General features: G+C 43.3%; 1 protein-coding gene and 1 long non-coding RNA gene across 3 annotated transcripts in view; one reads left to right on the top strand and one right to left on the bottom strand.

The window, feature by feature from the left end:
* The window catches only part of LOC140429406 (uncharacterized), a 28,468-nt gene extending 26,515 nt beyond the window's left edge, over nt 1-1,953 (top strand). Inside the window, exon 2 of the long non-coding RNA XR_011949081.1 lies at nt 1,384-1,953. This is a non-coding gene — a long non-coding RNA (uncharacterized lncRNA). The remainder of the gene's footprint in view (nt 1-1,383) is intronic.
* The window catches only part of erap2 (endoplasmic reticulum aminopeptidase 2), a 105,337-nt gene that overhangs the window by 9,153 nt on the left and 76,202 nt on the right, over nt 1-19,982 (bottom strand). For both annotated transcript variants that reach the window (XM_072516345.1, XM_072516344.1), the window contains exons 15-18: nt 19,073-19,257; nt 17,374-17,535; nt 5,567-5,707; nt 2,388-2,469 (exon numbers count right to left, since the gene is read on the bottom strand). In XM_072516345.1, the coding sequence (XP_072372446.1) occupies nt 2,388-2,469; nt 5,567-5,707; nt 17,374-17,535; nt 19,073-19,257 (570 nt within the window). The remainder of the gene's footprint in view (nt 1-2,387; nt 2,470-5,566; nt 5,708-17,373; nt 17,536-19,072; nt 19,258-19,982) is intronic.

Raw genomic sequence — 19,982 nt, 5'->3', positions numbered from 1 at the left:
GCCAGTATTTATTGCCCATCCCTAATTTCCCTGAACTGGGTGGCTTGCTGGGCTGTTTCAGAGGGCATTTAAAAGTCAATCTGGAGCCACATGTAGGCCAGACCAGGTTAAGATGGCAGATCTCTTTCCCTAAATTCATTAGTGAACCAGATGGGTTTTTGCAACAATCAATTATAGTTTCATGGTCATTATTAGACTTTTAACTTCAGATTTTATTTGAACCAAATTTCACCATCTGCTGACTTGAGATTCAAACCAAGGTCCGCAGAGCATTACATCCCCCCCCCACCCCGTGATAAAAGCACTACACTACTGCAGTTTCTCTGTAGTACAACCTTTCACCAACTTCAGATGAAAGTCCCTACTTCAATAATGTAATATTGTCAATTATCAAAACCAATTAACTCTACATCCTCTTTGAGTGAAACCTCGGGCCCAAACTACCGACTCGGGACACGACGAGGCTGTTAAATCTCGCCCGTAGCGCGATCTAACACAATGTCGTCATCTGGATCCCGTCCACAATGGCTGGGATCCAGATTTGCATATTAAAGTGTGCAGTCAGGCTCATGTGGATATGTTTGTGCCAGAGTTATCCAAAGCGGGGGATCTAATGACCTTGCCTTGGAGACCCCCAAGCGAGAGCTGTTTAGCACTGGTCTCCACCAAAGTGGACCAGGCGTACTGGCACTTGGGGGGGGATCTGCCAGGCGATCTCCCAGAAGCACCGGGGTGGTCCGGTTCTGGGCATGATGGCACCTGGGCACCCCCAATGCCACCCAGGTACCTTGGCACTGCCAGCCTGGCAGTACCACCCTGTCACTGCCAGGGTGCCCAAGTGGCACTGCCAGGCTGGCAGGGGCACTTCCAAAGTGTCAGGCTGGCAGTGCCAAAATTCCAGGGTGGTAGGTTATCGGGCCGGGGATGCCTTGCCCTTATGAAGTGGGGTGCAGGCTGCTTGAGGACCCCCTCATTGGTAAGTTGGGCCATTGGGAAGTCCAAAGGCCATGGTGGGGGGTTCAGAAATTGGGCAGCTACTTAAATTGGTGCCCTGATCTCTTCCTGCACTGGCAGGCAGAGCTCGTTAGTGCAGGAAATGGGACTCAGTGCAGCCTCGGCGAGTTGTTCCTCTTCAAGGTCCAGAAATGAAGCAGAGTTGCATTTAATAGCTGGGTCGTTCTCGATGCTATCAGCACCGGGAAACACCCGGCTAAACACGCCCGACATGGAACTCTGTTTTATTTCCGTTAAATAGCACCCTTAGTCTGGGATATAGGCAATCGATATGCCATCAGTCCCAGCAGTCTCTAATACTGAATATCTATTTGCCTTGACACAGGCTCTGTAAACTCTTATATTACCTGTCTCTTTCTAATCTTCCAGATAGCCACCCACCAAATATCCTGACCTCTCGCTGCCTGGGGGTAGCCAGCTTCTGGAAAGTATCATTGAAGAAACTCTCATTCTCCCTGATCCGCCATGGTTCCCCTCAAGCTCGGTAGGCCTGAGCTCAAGCTGGAGCAGCTGGAGACACTTCCCACACACAACATTTTCCAAATTTCCAGCATTTCTAGGTGGCATAGCGAAGGTTCAATAGAGAACCATCCTCAAATCACATCATGGAGGAAGATATCAAATCAAAATAAAATGAAAACCAATAGACTTTCAGCAACATAGCCAAATCAGCAGAGGTAAAATAGAAAATTGTCAGAAATGTTTTGCATAATTACAGTCAAGTCAGAAATAATGATCTTTTTAGCAAACTTCTGCATTAGTTCTGTAGTTGTACTTTCATTACTGTTGTTGGTAAATATTAACAAACTGGATAGAAGGTGCAAGAGGGAAGTAAATTGTTCACAGCAATTTATTTTTAAGTAAATAGCCAATATTTAAATGAGTAGGTTATGTATGATGCCACTATTATACCAATAATAAATGCATTTGTAAATCTTTTGATTTGCATATTTATGCTGAACAAGTTTGAAAATGTCAGTATTCTACTCTCCATAGCCAATTCTAATCATACTAGTCACAAGTAACAGAAAGTAAATATAGAATACTGCCCCATCTCCCTTCCTCTGCAGTGCAACTTTTCACCAACCTCAAATGAAAGCCCCTACTTCAATAATGCAATGCTGTCAATGGCCAAAGCCAAATAACTTTACCTCCTCTTTGAATGAGACTTAGAATTAGTAGCAAATTATAGACAGTAGGTTGATATTATTGAAGTTAACATGTAGAAATTGCAATGCACAAATTTTAATTACATCATTCTGTGTTTCATTTGGCAGCAAATCAAAGAGCTGAACGGTCATTGTAAAAACTCACTCAGCCTCCTCAGTCCTTCTCACTTGGTAAATACATACATTATTAGAGATTTCACTGACCTCTTCCAGCTCTTCCTTTGATGAAAACCAAGATGTTGTTCCCATTATAATCCATCGTACAGTAAATGAGCCAAGTTGAAATCTGTAATGATATAAATGCATCTTTAATGGTTTCCACACAGGTGCTTTTTAAAGAAAAATATTCCTGTTGTTGTACCACTTAAATTTAGATTTATTGTCACGTGTAACGAGGTACAGTGAAAAGTATTGTTCTGCATACGGTCCAGGCAGATCATTCCATACATGAAAAACATTGGGCATACAATAAATACACAATGTAAATACATAGACATAGACATTGGGTGTAGCATACAAAATGTAGTGCTACAACTATAGAGAAGATGCGTGGAGAGATCAATTCAGTCCATAAGAGGGTCATTCAGGAGTCTGGTAACAGCGAGGAAGAAGCTGTTTTTGAATCTGTTAATGCATGTTCTCACACTTTTGGTTATATTTCAATTTTCTAACAGAACTGATCCAAATCTTTCAGCTTTCTAATTACTACAGCTAAAATATCTGAATGACATTCTGCAGAGTTGAGGTGGCTTCTAAATGTAGGTGTTTTTTTAAAAATGGCACACAAAAGTACAATATGGGAAAAATGATGACACTAATCTGCAGGAATTATGAATATGGGAAAGAAAAATGGAAAATAGGACACAATTGTGGAAAGGAAGACAGAGAACAAATATTGTATGTAATACTTTCAAATATAATTTCATATTTAAACAATTGGTAGATATAATTATTTATTTCAACACTGTTCAGGTTTGTTTATGTCAGATAGATTCAACACCAAGTCTGAGTAGGATTATGCAAACAACTGCACAAACAGCATTGGCAAGAATTCATCTGTGGATAATCAAAAACCGTGGAAGAATAAGTGGTGGTATGCTAAACTTTAAATTTGTTAAATTGCTAAAAGTAATAAAATGTGTTAATATCTTCAGAAGTCAGTTTTGTAATTTTGATGTCTGAATTGATAATACATCTTTTTGTTCGAATGAAGCAGTGTTGGGTGATTATGACTCTAAATGGCATATTAAACATTATAAATCAACTATACAATGAGGACTGAAGTTACACAAAGACCAGACTGGGTAGGGATGGCAGGTCTTTTTCATTGAAGAATATTAGCAAACTAGCTGGGGCTTATCGGAAATGTGTCAACTTTCATGGTCATTTCCGGCTACTACTTTATTCAATTTCAAAACTTATCAAGGCTGGGTTTTAGCATAACCTTTGGGTTACCAACTCAATACAGTGGCATAACATAGAATTACATAGAATTTACAGTGCAGAAGGAGGCCATTCGGCCCATCGAGCCTGCACCGGCTCTTGGAAAGAGCACCCTACCAAGCCCACACCTCGACCCTATCCCCATAACCCAGTAACCCCACCCAGCACTAAGGGCAATTTTGGACACTAAGGGCAATTTAGCTTGGCCAATCCACCTAATCTTTGGACTGTGGGAGGAAACCGGAGCACCCGGAGGAAACCCACGCAGACACGGGGAGAATGTGCAGACTCCGCACAGACAGTGACCCAAGACGGGAATCGAACCTGGGGCCCTGGAGCTGGGAAGCGATTGTGCTAACCACCATGCTACCGTGCTGCCCTAAATCTTTGCCATTGTCCATAATAACTTGATAAGAACAAAAAAAAAACTCTTAATATGATTAGGATTTCTACCCATCATTTTATAGAATATTTTAAAAGCCTCTTATTATTGTTATTCTATATTTTGGTCTAAAATTGAAAATGTGAGGTCATCCAATTTCGATCTGGAATTTGAGAAAGACAAATCCATGAGAGACTAGGAGCTGAGCTGGTCGAAGGGATTCAAATGGCAGTGCACACAAACACCAAATGATAGTGCCCAGATTATTTTTTTAAAAAGCAATCAAGAAGTTGAATATAAAGTCTGCCATCCCAAAAGGATTAAAGTTCAAAAGTGAAAAAAAAAATATATTTCAACAATAAAAACAGAAAACACTAAACACTCAGCAAGTCTGGAAACATCTGTGGGACGAGAAACAGAATTAACATTTTGGTCAATCACCTTTCATCAGATGTGTAATGGCAAATTATACTTCAGTTGTACTTCACTTGGTCTAACCCAATCTGGCGCACTGTGCACAACTTTGGCCACTGAACCTTCAGAAAGATGTACTGCAAAAGGAGGGGCTGCAGCATGGATTTACCAGAATTACATGGTGGCTCAAAGGTTTAATTATGAGCAATGGTTGCACAAATGTGCCTTGTATTCCTGGAGTTTAGAAGGTTGAAGGTGCTCTAATTGAGGTATTTAAAATGACGAAGAATTCCTTGGGTTAGATATATTGAAACTCTTTCCTCTGGTAAGGGAATTCCAGAATAAGAGGTTAAAATGTTATAATTAGAGTGAGGTAATTCAGGAGTGAAATCAGGAGCCACTTTCACACAAAGTGTAGTGGAAATCACAAAACTATTTCTCAAAGGAATACTTGATCAATTAAATTTTCAAGACTGAGGTTGATATGTTTTCACATGTAAGAGTATCAAGGGATATGGCACAAAGGTGGGTAAATAGACTTGAGGTGCATGCCAGCCATCATCTAACTCAGTGGTTGTTAAAGTCTTTTGGTTGAAGAACCACTTTTTGAATGAATTAGTAATCCCTGACTTTCCACATCAAAATTACAATGCTACATTGCACTCCTGAAAAAAGGGCTGTGTATGAAATATTTGGTTAATACTTTTAACAGAACAGTATATACTTACAGATATCAGTGAGTTGAGTGTGCCTGCTTCTCACTGCACAGACAGTCTATCCTTGAGGGGTGAGGAGAGAGGAGCCCATGGAGTAGAAACATGGAAGATGCAGGGGCAGGCTTCCAGCTGCAACTCACCCTCTTACTTTGACCACGGTGCCCTTGGCGGCTGCCCACATCACAGATCTATTGACCGACCTTACAGGTTGTAGACATCCTGAAAGATCTCAGTGAACCCTCAGGGATCCACAGACCCCAATTTGAGAACCATAGGTCAAACCAAACAATTGAATAGGCTTTAGGGGTTGTAGGACCGATTCTTATGACCATATTGTTAATGTGTGTTGTGGTTCTGGCTGATGTGAGTGGTAATACAAGTACAGAAAGAAAAGAAACAAAGACTGTAAAACTCTAAAAGGTACCAACTTCTCTATTAGTTTGCTCCAATTTTTCTTCACAAAGTTCCAGGCAAGGAATTGTCCAGGTGGATTCCTGCTCACTCCCACAATGACATGGGCAAGATTCTGCAACTTGATGACATCCCCTTGCATGCCAAGTTCCAACAGACTGTTGATGACACGAGAAAAACATGTAATGGATCTGTTATACTAAGTGTTACAAGTTTCATTTATTTAGCCATTTTTTTTTCAATGCTTCAATTGTTATCATTCGGTTCATTATGATTTTCAAGCTGTACCTTTTCAACATGGCCAGAATAATCCCCAAAATCAGTGTTGGCTCAGGCATGATACCCAATGTGAAGCTCGCAGGCTGCACAGCTGGCTTTCCTTGACAAATTGAACAACAATTTCAAAGGGGAAGTGAGATTCACAGTCAGCTGGAGGGACAGGGCCAAAGAAACCCTCCCAAACCCCCCCTTCCCCCTTAGAAGTTGATGGCAACCAACTCTTAAAAGTGAAGAACAAATAGTCCCCATCTCATATGGAACCTCTCAATCGCCCCCCTCAAGATGAACTTCACCTTCTCAAGATACAGGATTTCCATCAGGTCCCCCAGCCACACTGAGACACAGAGCAGAGAAGCTGACCTTCACCTCAACAGGACCCATCTGCGAGCAATCAGCAAGGTGAAGACTAAAACGTCTGCTCCCGCCCTGTCATCAGCTCTGGCAGGTCCAACTCCCCAAATATGGCCCCCAGATGACTGGTCTCCATGTCCAAGTGCAAGATCGCCAACATGGTGCTGAAAAAAACCCTCAAGAATTTCTCCAACTTTGGGCAGAGCCAGAACATATGCACATGATTGGCCGGGCCCCTGCTACACCACTTCACCTCCTCAAACAACCGGCTCATCCTTGACCTCATCAGGTGCGCCCTGTGCACCATCTTTAACTGTATTAACCCCAGTCTCAAACACTAAGTCGAGGCATTCACTCTCCGCAACACCTCACACCATAACCTCTCCTCCACCGCCACCGCCATGCATTCTGGATCCTAACCACTCACCGTGAAAAATTAAAAAAATTTACATTGACACACTACCAAAGGTAATCACCTTAAATCTATGGGGCGAGATTCTCCGACCCCCCGCGAGGTCAGAGGCCACCTGAACCCTCTTTACATATGTGTCAATTAATGGATACTTAACATAAATGAGACAACTAATTGCAATATCTCTTAACCCATTACTTAACAGTCTCCCCTTGGAGAAAAAAAAATAATTAGGTGAAAACAAAATTTCAAGAAACTCAAAAACACACACATGATTTCCCCCCTTTTTTTTGTTTGGACGAGAAAGAAAAAAAAAAAACAGTTACAGAAACAAGCGCCCGTCATTAACAATATCCAAAAGTTTCTGTGAACTCGCCCCTCTTTTCGTAAAACAGTCTGACAGTTGATAGCTCCTGTCGACCCACTTAATTTTTGTTATTTCCCCTCTGTCCAACATCTGCTTCAAACTTGCGATGTCTATCCGTAACCTCTTTTCATTGACACTTTGTGTAGAGTGCACATTTTCCCACAGGGATTTATTGTCAATGTGACAGTCAATAGGTATATTCCCCAAATCCCCTAATCCCAAAATTTCTGTCAATATCATACTTCTATAAAAGGCCATATCCACCGCCTCTACAAGGCTTAACATTTCAGCAGCCAATGTGCTTTTTACCACTCTCCTTATTTTCTTTGTTTCACATACAAGCGGGCAACATTTACCATTGTTCCCCAAAAGGAAAATTATAAAACCTCCTGCGCTTGAAACCCCATCACATAAATTTGCGTAGGACGCATTACTATAAACTATGAGTTTCAAGTGCCTAAGGTCACCTAAAACCGGGAAACTTCAAAACACACTCCTGCATTTTTAGTTTGGCCAACGCTTTATTTGCTCTTATTACGTCTTCCACTTTGGGATCATTCATTTTTGTACTCAACTCTAAGACATCAAAACTCACGTCCGGTCTAGTCTGTCTACCTAACCAGTTCAGTTGCCCAATTAAACTTCGCAGTTGCACTTTTTCTATCTTTGAAACCATTGCGTCTTATTGTGAAACTCGGACACGACTAATTGCTATTGGGCTGATGCTTTCCAAATAAGATTGCTGACGTAAAGTTGCCCCTAACTTAGTCTGTCCAATTTCCAGTCTAATATATTTAAATGCACCGGAAGCCTGACTTCCAACCCTGAATTCTTTCCTCAAACCAGAGATTACAATAGCTTCAAAATCACTAGTTCCACCCCACAAAAAATCATCGAAATGCATCTTAAAAATGCCAGAAAGATTTCCTTTATAGTGCCAGTAAAACATTGCAGGATCTGCTTTCAACGGGCAACAGCCTAACTTTAACAAAACAGACCTTACCGAAAAATACCAGACTCTAGATGCATCATTTAATCCATATACACATTTGTTCAACTTCCAGAGTACCCCTTCTGTGTTAGCTGCTTCTTTAGGAGGACGGAGAAAAATGTCTCTCTGGAGCTGATGCCCCTGCAAAAAGGCAGCTTTTATATCTATAGATTTGCATTCCCATGCCTTTGTGGCTAATAGAGCCAAGAAGATCTTTAAAATAACCTTTCCTGCTGTAGGTGAATCTACCCTTAAATCCTGATCTTCTAAGTTTTCTTCAAATCCCCTGGCCACAAGCCTGGCCTTTGCCTTCCATCCGGAAGAACCTTTTCCGTGCAAATCCATCTGTGGGATAGAGCTCTTTGTCCCCTATTCGGTACTTCCGTGTATACCCCAAATTTACTCCAACTATGCAATTCTTGCTGTTTAGCTTCTTTGATAACTTTTTCATCTAATTTATTTGAAGCCACAAAAATCTCACGTAAGAACATAAGAACTAGGAGCAGGAGTAGGCCATCTGGCCCCTCGAGCCTGCTCCACCATTCAATGAGACCATGGCTGATCTTTTGTGGACTCAGCTCCACTTTCCGGCCCGAACACCATAACCCTTAATCCCTTTATTCTTCAAAAAACTATCTATCGATCTTTATCTTAAAAACATTTAATGAAGGAGCCTCTACTGCTTCACTGGGCAAGGAATTCCATAGATTCACAACCCTTTGGGTGAAGAAGTTTCTCCTAAACTCAGTCCAAAATCTACTTCCCCTTATTTTGCGGCATGTGGGCTTCTACTCCTATTAGTATTCATAGTCTTACTCATGTTCCGAGATCTTGATAAACTACGTCCCCTCTCCTGCCTGGTATCTCGTTCTGTACTGCTATTGCTTGATCTTTCCCTTCTGCTGTGGGATGTCCTTTCAATAGTTCTCGACCTTTTCCTGCGGACCTGTTCACTATCCGATGTACTATCTGAACTGGCACTGCGTTTCTGTGCCCTCCATTTTTGAACTTTGTTTCCCCAATCCATTGTCTTGACTCCTTCCCCTGAATGCTGTACATTCAACCAATGTTTACACTTTCCAGTGGCCTTCTCTGCTCTACTAATAACAGTTGCATCCTTCCATTGACTAGACCCTTCAGGTAAGTATGTCACTTTTGTACCAACTTTTGGCAGTTGCCCTTTCGGAAAAATGGCCTATTCTAATTCATCAGAAGTGTTGTGTTCCTCCACAGAAACCCTGTCTATATCAGTTAATTGGTCCTCATAGTTCTGTAACACATGCGTACCAGATGACTCTGGTTCCTCGTCATGTCTGTCTGCTCTGTTTAAGTTTGAAAATTTGTAATCTGTACCCATTATCCTTGATGAATGTACCCTAACAGTTTGATTACCATGTTGCAAAATAATTGTTTTGCCATCTATGCCTATGATCTTCCCTGGGCCTTTCCATTCATTAGAATTGTCTCTCTTATAGTATACCATGCCTCCTTGCTGGAAAACGGCATCTGATGGCCATACGTTACGTCTTAAAGCTCTGCGAATTCTTTCAGAGTCTTCTGCTTCCAAAAAAGCTTTTCTACTGCGATGTAATGCATTTAAATGTTGAGCAAAACCAGAGCTAATTGTCGTCCCCTCCCAAGTTGGAGGCTGGTCATCCAAAATGGATGGAATTTTAGGATTTCTACCAAACACTAATTGATAAGGACTATAGCCCCCAACCATCTGCAATGAATTCTTTGCATGTACTGCCCATGCTAAAGCTGAATTTAGCCTGCAATCTGGTTGCTCGGCCAAAATTTTCCGAAGCATATCATTGATGACAGCATGATTTCTTTCACAGACACCATTACTAAATGGGCTTTCTGCAGCCGTATTCATAACTCTGAGATTCATGTTTTCACACATATCCCTAAACTCATCATTAGCAAATTCTCCCCCATTGTCTGTAAGAAATTTTGCCGGTGGACCCATTCCTGTCCCTATCCATTTTTCTACGATTTGATCAAGAATTACTCTCTTTTCTTTCCTTCGTACAATCGTTGGTTGACTAAATCTTTTTGCTAAATCTACAAATGCAAAATAAATATATTATTTGCTTTATCCCAGATCTTAAGGTCCATGACCACAATGTCATTAAAATCCCTGGCCAAAGGTAGGGTTACTATCGGTCGTGCTGGTGTCCTTCTGTACTTCCTACAAACTTCACAGCGGTCACTAACCTGTTCTATCAGTTTAGTGTAGTTGTCATCCCTTACCCCTGCATCCTTTAATACATTTTTCAGCCTCCGAGGAGACAGATGTACAAATTGCCTATGCAGTTTTAATACCACAAGCTTTTTATCAGCTAAAGTCCCATTTTCAACTGCCATTAACACATCCTTAACCACTCTACTTGAAATATTATTTGTCAGTAATGGAATAAAATAGTGTCCCGACTGTGTAAATTGTAAGTCCACCATCTTTCCAAAAACTGCTGCCTTATCCTGTTCCATATCCAGTTTCATGTGTGCTTTCTTCATCGACGGTCTGCTCAGAAGCAAAAGTATCTCACTTGATACAACATCCGTGCTAATGGAATGATTCACTCCGGCACTCTTTTCAGCGACTTCAGAGTATTATCATCCCCAAACCTGAAACTTGTGGAACTTTCAAATTCCTTAACCTTGTTACGATTTTCAGCATTCAAAGAGTCCAGGTAACATTTTAACCAGTCAATTCCACACACAGTAGATGTGCAGCCACTGTCCAATACAGCACAGTTGAAGGATTCTGCAAACAACACCCTCATTACCGGGGTAAAACCGCTTGTCAATAGGACAATGCCTTCTTTCTGGTCACTATCCTTTTCCTCTTCTGACTCTTCCGTGTCATGTATCGCTTCAAACACTCTATCATAACGAGTTGGACAGCATAATGGTATTGAGAGTCACATCGAAAACATCGATTTATCATGCCCCGTGCATTTCTTGAGTTCATCTTCCTATTGTAGGTTCTAACTGGGTTTCTGTCTTCATAATTTCCTTGACTCGGTCTCCTTCTATAGTCTTGAGCCCTGTTCGTAGCCATACGATTTCGCCATCCTGTTAGTAGTGTATCTTCCATATTCTGCCTTATTGCAGGCTGACCTATTTGGGTCATCAGAGCCATCAAAATCAAATGTTTCCCCAGAAACCTTTGTAAAGCTTTTGTCATCTGTTCGAATAAGGTATCCTTATCAGTAAACTGAACTCCTGTCAAAACCAGGAGCCTATCCATGTTGCTCACTCTAGCACAGTCAAGTAATTTAAAGGCCAACACAGACTGGAAATTCCAGGTTGTGTTTCTGCAGTCTTTTATATAGTCTGCCAAATTCCATTATATAGTCTTCCATGGAGATATCCTCCATTTTCCGGAACTTATCAAAATCCGACCATGCTTCATACACACTTAACAAGTCATCTTTCTTATAAATCTTATCCATATAATGTAATAAAGTCTCCAGATCTTAGAACATAGAACATAGAAAAATACAGCACAGAACAGGCCCTTCGGGGCCTTCTTCTGAGTCTAACTCTTCCAATTCCAGCTCAGAAAGCACTTTGTTTTGGATTTTACTGCCATATGGTAGAGAAAGAGCCAATGCCATACCTTGTTTTCTCTTTCCCAAAGCAGTTACCTTAGTCCACATACTTACTGCACTTCTCCATTGGTCGCACGATTCCCTTTCAGAACATAAGGGAGGATAGTCATATCCAGCCATCTTTATCCTCGGTTCAGCCATATATCCTTTTTTTCTTTCTTTTCTCACTCACTCCTTGGTTTGATCTGGAAAGTTGTATCTTTCAACCCTTCACATTTACACAGCAACTATCCTCTGCTACAAATTGTTTGACGTTTTAGTTGCTGTGATATGAAGAGTCGAAAGTTCTGTTCCTTTTTCACAAACACACATTTATTTCCTTCCAACAGCCTTTGCACAAAACTCTCACTATACATCACCTGACAGAGGCCACCTGAAGCCCCTTAACATATCAGTGTCAATTAATGGATACTTAACATAAATGAGACAACTAATTGCAATGTCTCTTAACCCATTACTTAACAACTCCCATGCAAAAAGACCAAAATGGCATTGTGAAGTCACACATGGGTCAGTTGTGCAGTTTTCAAGCCACAAAAGTGTGCACATCAAGTTTTCCCACAAATGAGGATTTTGCTCAATAACTCAGTTGAGGCTGAAACGGTGATTCATACAGGTTTATTATAATCTCCTTGTTTGTATTCTATGCCATTGTTTATAAAATCCAGGATCCTGTTTGTCTTTTTAATAATTTTCAATCTGCCCTATCCCCTTCACTAATTCCTGTACATATACTCCAGGTCCCTCTGCTCCTGCAACCCCTTTAGAATTGTATCCGTTGATTTATGTTGCCTCACCTCTTTCTTCCAAAATGTATCACTTCACATTTCTCTGCATTAAATAGGCATGTTCACCTACTCTTCAGCTTGTTCAAATACTCTTGAAGTCTATCACAGTTCACAATATTTCCAAGTCATGTAACCTTCAGATTTTGACATTTTATCTTGTACACCCATGCCCAAGTCATTAATACATCACAAGAAAAGCAGTGATCCTAGTGGTGACCTCCGAAGAACAGCACTTCACACCTTCCTCCAATCTGAAAACAACTGTTCACGCTAATCTTGCTTTCCTATCACTCAGCCAACCACTGTATCCATGCCACCACTTTCCATTTTATTCCATGGGTCTCAACTTTACTAACAAGCCTATTATCTATCACTTTGTCAAACATCGTTTGGAAATCCATACACCACATTAGCTCAGAAGAACAATGGCTGCAGACACATGGGAACACCGTCACCTGCAAGCTCTCGTGTAAGTCACACACCTGCCATGGAACTATATTGCCATTCCTTTCGGATCAAAACCCTGGAACCCCCTTCCGAACAGCACTGTGGACGTCCCTCCATCACATTGACTACAGCGGTTCAAGAAGACGGCTCATCACCGCCTTCACAAGGGCAATTAGGGATGGGGAATACGTGTCAGCCTAGTTGGCGATGCTCACATCACATAAATGAATTTTTAAAAAATTACCCGCATCAGTCCTTTATCTTACCTCATCAAAATATTCAATCAAAAAAGTTAAATATGGTTGCATTTACCAAATCCTTGCTAACTTTCCATAATTAATCCAGATTTGTCAAAGTGACTGTTAATTATAGGATTCATTTGACTTTAAACTACATTACCAAATGACTCTTTTTAAAAAATTAACTGATGGAAATGATCACCTAGCGAACCACGCTTTTGCTGAGAGCAAATCTGCAAAAATGAATTGTGATGCAGGAAGTAGACTGTGACAGACAAAAACTGATTGCTAACAATGATTAGGACACTTTGGCCAGGATTCTCTGTTCAGGTGTCTAAGTGCTTCTGCCAGTGGAGATTTGGGACAGGTCCTTGCTGGTGCTAGGAATGCCCTAACATGCCATCCTCACGGCATGTGGAAAACAATTTTTTCACCAAGTGCTTCACAGAAAGTGAAAAGGCAGCCCCACAGTTGTTCCTTCATCGAGAACAAGAGGCAATCACATTTTTTTAAATGTGCTTAGAGAAAAAGCTGCTACCCTGACTTAAAGGATCCCTGAAGAGCTATGAAAATAAACAATCTGATTCATTGCTTTGAAGTTCCAGCAAGCTGTCAATCACAATGCTTATTGCAGGCAATGGAGAACGACTTTCAATGTAAACAATCCAGTTCAAAGCATTGAGCTTTCTAGCCATTCACAATGCCTTCAATACTTCAAAAGACAATGAAATTGATTGTGTATAAATGACTACAAAGGTTCCCACCACTTTAAAGGCATAACTTTCACCTTCATCTCAGATTTTAAACTCAACCTACTGACAGAGTTTTAAAATGGTATAGGGGTAGAGATGAGTGCATTTTCACTTTATTATTGGAAAACTTAAACGTTTAAATACTTAGTGAATGTTTAATGGGTTTTAAAGGCTGCAGATGGGGAGAGCAACCAAAGGAGCCCTATCTCATGGAAGACCGCCGACCGGACACCGACCGGAGCCCGTCAAGCCCATCACAAGGCTCCTGACCATCACCTCCCTTCGGCACCCTGTTTACTACTTTCCCAGCCGTCGGACTGCAAGCTGCCAGGTTCACGCTCCTCAAGACTTGTACCAATTGATGCCAAGCAGGACTCTGGGCTGGTGGGGGGGGGGGGGGGGTTGCATCTCACCTGGCTGGCGAATGGTGTGTGTTGACCACCAATGACAAGCAAAAAAGCTTAAATAAGCTATTTGCATGGTCCTGCTGGGTCGGGGTGGGAAACCCATATGGGACATTGTGAAACCAGCTATGGCCAGTGAGGCAGACACAGAGGCTTGCAAACAGTTTGCACCTGGCATGATTCCCAAGTTTACCTTGCTATGGGATTCTCCGCTCCATCAGGATTCCCGATCTTAGCGGCAGGGAATAGAGAATCCCGGCCGTTGTGTTTTATAAAACAGAGGCAATATGTACGTAATGCAGGATTTATTATTCTATTGGTAAAGTTGTGTCCTTTTAGGGCCACAAAATCTAAATGCTGTTAAATAAACACTGTTTAAGATCAGAATGCATTTTCTCTCAGGCTGTAGGTCAGAACCCTACCATTATCCTTTTCTTGGCAGATCTTTTAGCGACATTCTGAATATTGTGTCACTGAGATATTTTCAACTGATAGGGGTCTTTCTCTGTGGGTTGAATGTTCCCCACTCAAGATGGTGGGTTTAGTGTACGGTTGATTTTTTTTCTCTTTATTCTTTCATGGGGCGTGGACATTGCTGGCAAGGCCAGCATGTGTTGCCCACCCCAGCATGTGTTGCCCACCCCAGCATGTGTTGCCCATCCCTTGAATGGAGGAGTGATGTGGTAGGCAATTTCAGAGGGCAGTACATTGTTGCAGATCTGGGGTCACATGTTGGCCCAGCCAGGCAAGGGCAGCAAATTCTCTTCCCTAAAGGACTTCAGTGAACCAGATAGGCTTTTACAACAATCAATGATAGCAGCACAGTGGTTAGCACCACTGCTTCACCACACCAGGGACCTGTGTTCGATTCCCGGCTTGAGTTACTGTCTCCAGTTTCCTCCCACTAGTCCGGAAAGACGTGTTTGTTAGGTGAATTGAACATTCTGAATTCTCCCTCAGCGTGCCCAAACAGGCGCTGGATTGTGGTGACTCGGGGATTTTCACAGTAACTTCATCGCAGTGTTAACGTAAGCCTACTTGTGACACTAATAAAGATTATGATTATTATCATTGAGACTAACTTTTGATCCAGATTTATTTATTGAATTAAAATTCCACTAGCTGCTGTGGTGCGATTTGAACACTTTTCCCCAGAGCATTAACCTGAGATTATACTAGGCCAATGACATTACCACCACACCACGCTCTCCCCAATAATGGGGTGTCATGTCAGGATGGTTTCCCGATTCATTCCTGCTGCTTCCGGGGACGGCATGTGGATCGGATGTCCACTCAATGGAGATGGGCAACAACTTAAATCATTATGGCCCCAACTAGGTGTGATTTTTCACATTTGACAGCATTTTGCCACCAGCGGAGCTGTTCATCAGATGCAGGCAAAGGCCCCAGATTTAAGAAAGCGACCTCGCCTCAACAGGGGAAGGGCCATCAGAACCAGAGGTTCTATTCCTCAAAGAGGGCGCTGCTGGCAACAGAGGGTGTTCTTGTGGCCCTTGGATCCAAGTGGAAGGGTTTCCGATCCAATCCATGGGGAATACAATCTTCCTCCCCTTCTTTCCAGAGCTGCCAGCTCTCTGAATGGTGAGCTGGTAACATCCAGGTGTACTTGCCATCCATAATTGGATGGTGAGCACAGACACAGCCAATTAGGAGGATACCTCCTATCCCTGTGTTGGTCTCATTCCTGGCAAGCACAGGCTCGGAATCCCCTTTTGATTCCAACATCAGGGTCCTGAAACCTGTCCTGAAATTCAATCCTCTATTTCGCTTTGGTTTCGTTACACTTGAAAAAAGATTGAAATTTAAATATGATGCTTGGTGCACTATTTTAATTGCAGGAGCAATATATCACGTGCATCTTTAGGTAATTGGCATTAAGGGTTGAGTTGGCTATTTCTGCTGTTTCTTGAGGGTTTCTGTCAAACAGCTACTGAACTTACAGCAGAGGAAGTTATGTTGTTATAGAAGAGTTGGGAGTGGACTGTTGGCAGAAAGAGCTTTGCACAATCTGATACTTTCCTGGACATTTTGGCAGCTGCTCCACTGTTAAGTTATACACACAGCTATACTTACAACAGTGCCATATCACAGAATGATGCAGCATGGTAGGACATTCAACTCATTTTTAAAAAATCGTTCATGGGACGTGGGCATCGCAGGCTGCGCTAGCTAGCATTTATTGCCCATCCCTAATTGCCTTTGAGGGGTGGTTAAGTGTCAACCACATTGCTGTGGGTCTGGAGTCACATATAGACCAGACCAGATGGCAGATTTCCTTCCCTAAAGGACATTAGTGAACCAGATGTGTTTTTACAACAATCGATAATGTTTTAATAACTTTTAATTCCAGATTTTTATTGCCGACCATGCTGCCCGTGTAAACCTAAATCTCCTGCACTTCTGGGGTCCATATCCCTCTATTCCCATCCTATTCATGTATTTGTCAAGATGCTCCTTAAATGTCACTATCGTCCCTGCTTCCACCTCCTCCTCCAGCAGGGAGTTCCAGGCACCCACTCCCTCTGTGTAAAAAAACTTGATTTGTACATCTCCTCTAAACCTTGCCCCTCGCACCTTAAACCGATGCCCCCTAGTAATTGACCCCTCTACCCTGAGAAAAAGCCTTTGACTATCCACTCCGTCTACGCTCCTCATAATTTTGTAGACCTCTATTAGGTCACCCCTCAACCTCCGTCGTTCCAGTGAGAACAAACCGAGTTTATTCAACCTCTCCTCATAGCTAATGCCCTCCATACCAGGCAACATCCTGGTAAATCTCTTCTGCACCCTCTCTAAAGCTTCCACATCCTTATGGTAGTGTGGCGACCAGAATTGAACACTATACTCCAAGTGTGGCCTAACTAAAGTTCTATACAGCTGCAACACGACTTGCCAATGAAGGCAAGCATGCCGTATGCCCTCTTGACTACCTTCTCCACTTGTGTTGCCCCTTTCAGTGACCTGTGGACCTGTACACCTAGATATAATGTAATGCAGTTTATTATTTCTGAGTATACCTGTAAACGTATTCCCAAACTTATGTCTACTCTTTTACCAACTTACACACACCAGCATTTCGCCTTTGTGATACCATAATCTTTGACTCAATGGGCATGATGCCAGAGGAAATCTGATGACATTTAAAGTCCATACCGTTTAAGTTTTTCCGGGTCTCTGCTACTTGCCAAAGCAGAAACAATCTTATTTTTCTCAGCACCAGACACTGACTGGATGTATTTCTTCAGAAGGTAGTCCCATCCATCACTGCTCTGGGCACCCACGGAGTACACAACCTCCAGAACATCTGTCGGCAAACTGCAATATCAACAATAATGTGCTCAGTAAAATAGGGGACGCAATTCTCCGCTCCCGCGACTAAGAGCCCACGCCGTCGTGAACGCCGTTGAGATTCACGACGGCGCGAAACGGCCCTGATCTCAACCGATTCAGGGCCCGAAAATGGGCTAGGATCGGGGCCGCGAGAAACTCGGGGGGCCTGTCGCAAAAGCAGCGTCGTCAGCGCGCGCCGGGCATTGGCGCCGCATAAAAGCGGCGCGCGTCATCCGCCGTGTAACTGGCGTCACCCGCGCATGCGTGGTTGCCATCCTCCCCGAGGCTGCCCCGCAAGAAGATGTCAGATGGATCTTGCGGGGCGCGGAGGAAAGGAGGTCCTCCTTCAGAGAAGCCGGCCCGTTGATCGGTGGGCACCGATCGCGGGCCAGACCCCTTTTGAGTCCTACCCCGGTGAAAGAACCCCCCTCGCCCCCCCACAGGCCGCCCCCCCCACAGCGTTCCCGTGCTGTTCCCGCCGGCAGCGACTAGGTGTGGATGGCGCCGGCGGGAAGCCATCGTTTTGGGCAGGCCGCTCGGCCCATCCGGGTTGGAGAATAACGGGTGTAGCGCAGAATCGGCATTTTGGGTGTCCCAGGCGATTCTCCGGCCTGCGCCGCGCAGAACTCGACGGGGCCGTTCTCGCAGCTTGGGTGAATCGCGGGAGGGCGTCGGACCGGCTTTGCAGGGAAAAATGGTGGTGATTCTCCCAACCAGAGCGGGAGCGGAGAATCGCGCCCAGGGTGTTTGTCTGCACTTCTGGAGGTCAAAAAGCAGGGGTCTGTTGAAAATAATGCTGTGGCAATTAAATACATTACAATTATGCGTAAGTATTGACCAATATATCCGATATTATTTTCTGGTCTAATGCTGGGTGATTAGAGGACAGAAAAATTGGCCTCAATAAATCAGGGTTTTTATTATTTGGGATTAGAGGATTTTTTTTTAACCAGTTTTTAGAAGGTTGTATTCTGTGACTCTCTCCATTCTTCTTTAAAAATCGTAGACTGGATTTTACGCTCCTCCGCCTACAGTTTTGAAGGTGTGAGGGGGCATGCAGAATACAGATGGTGGCGTTTCCACCATCTACTACTCACCCTGGACCTGTCTAAAATTTTACAAGGAGTTGGGGAGGCATTGGGAGGCCAGCCTTGAGCCTATTGAAGCCCTTAGATGGCCAATTACCAGCCACCTTGGGCTCATACAACCCCCACTGGTATTTTATCTAGGGCAGGGAGAAGCTCTCGCAATAAGGAGAGGCAGGCATCCGTAGCTGCACAGACTTCCATGCAGAACTCCGGAGCCAAATCAGGGAAACAGTTGACTGGGTCATTCATCTCATTGCTATTTTGAGACCTGTTTGTGCACAGTAACACTGGTGACACTGTAAAGTATTTTATCATGAAGCATTTTAGAACTTCTTAAAGAGTTATGATAATTGCTAAGTAAACACATTGCTATTTCTCTATTCCTACAGTATCACAAGGTACAAAGGAGAAGTTGTACTTCAATCGTTACTAACTTCATGGTACCATTGGACTTCCTCCACTCATTAAAATAATCTGATGCTCTCTGGACACAAGGAGGGTATTGGAGGTCACAGACAAGTTCCAGGAGATTGGACCGCAGTAATCGCTCTGACACAGTTCCATTGTCACTCCATGACTGCTTGTCGATCAGGTGTTTGAAAAACTGCAGGATATATGCCTGAAACATAAACAACAGCACATTGTAAGATTCTTACATTCTTAAATTTAACACGTATTTATTGGGACGATCAAAAAGCGCACAAAATTCTTGGATAAATTCACAAAAGGTTAGAACAGTTGCTCCCTTACAGTTCACTAGGTAAATAGAACATCTGATATGTTGGTGGGAGACACAGACAATTGAAGTTACAGGATCTGTCACTTGGTCTACGCCGAGCCAACTGATCAGCAAGGATACGGCATCGAGCACAGTGCACGCTGCATGAAAACTGGAAAAACAAGCAAGTTTTCCTCTCCTATTTGCTCTCCTACAACCCTGTTGGATTTTGAGTAAGGGCAGGATTGGGCTTTGATACGATATTCTCCATGACTGAATGATCTGCCGTCACTCACTAACACATTTAGCGGGAGTCTCCCGAATCCCCACGATGGCCCGACACCGGTGTAAAAAGAGGCACGAACCACTCCGGCGTCGGGCTGACCGGAATTGCGGAATCCTCCGCACTTCCGGGGGCTAGGCTGGCGCCAGAGGGGTTGGCGCCGCACCAACCGGCGGCGAAGGGCCGGCGCAAGGTAGTGCGTACGCAGAACCGCTGGCATGGTTCCGCGCATGCACAGACCGGCCGGTGTATTCCAGCGCATGCGCAAGGGGGTGTCTTCTCCGTGCCGGCCATGGTGGAACCCTACAGGGGCCGGTATGGAAGGAAGGAGTGCCCCATAGCA

Source organism: Scyliorhinus torazame, chromosome 9 (genome assembly GCF_047496885.1).
Source record: "Scyliorhinus torazame isolate Kashiwa2021f chromosome 9, sScyTor2.1, whole genome shotgun sequence".
In the NCBI taxonomy this organism is placed as follows: domain Eukaryota; kingdom Metazoa; phylum Chordata; class Chondrichthyes; order Carcharhiniformes; family Scyliorhinidae; genus Scyliorhinus; species Scyliorhinus torazame.
This window is presented reverse-complemented; position numbering and strand designations above follow the sequence as displayed.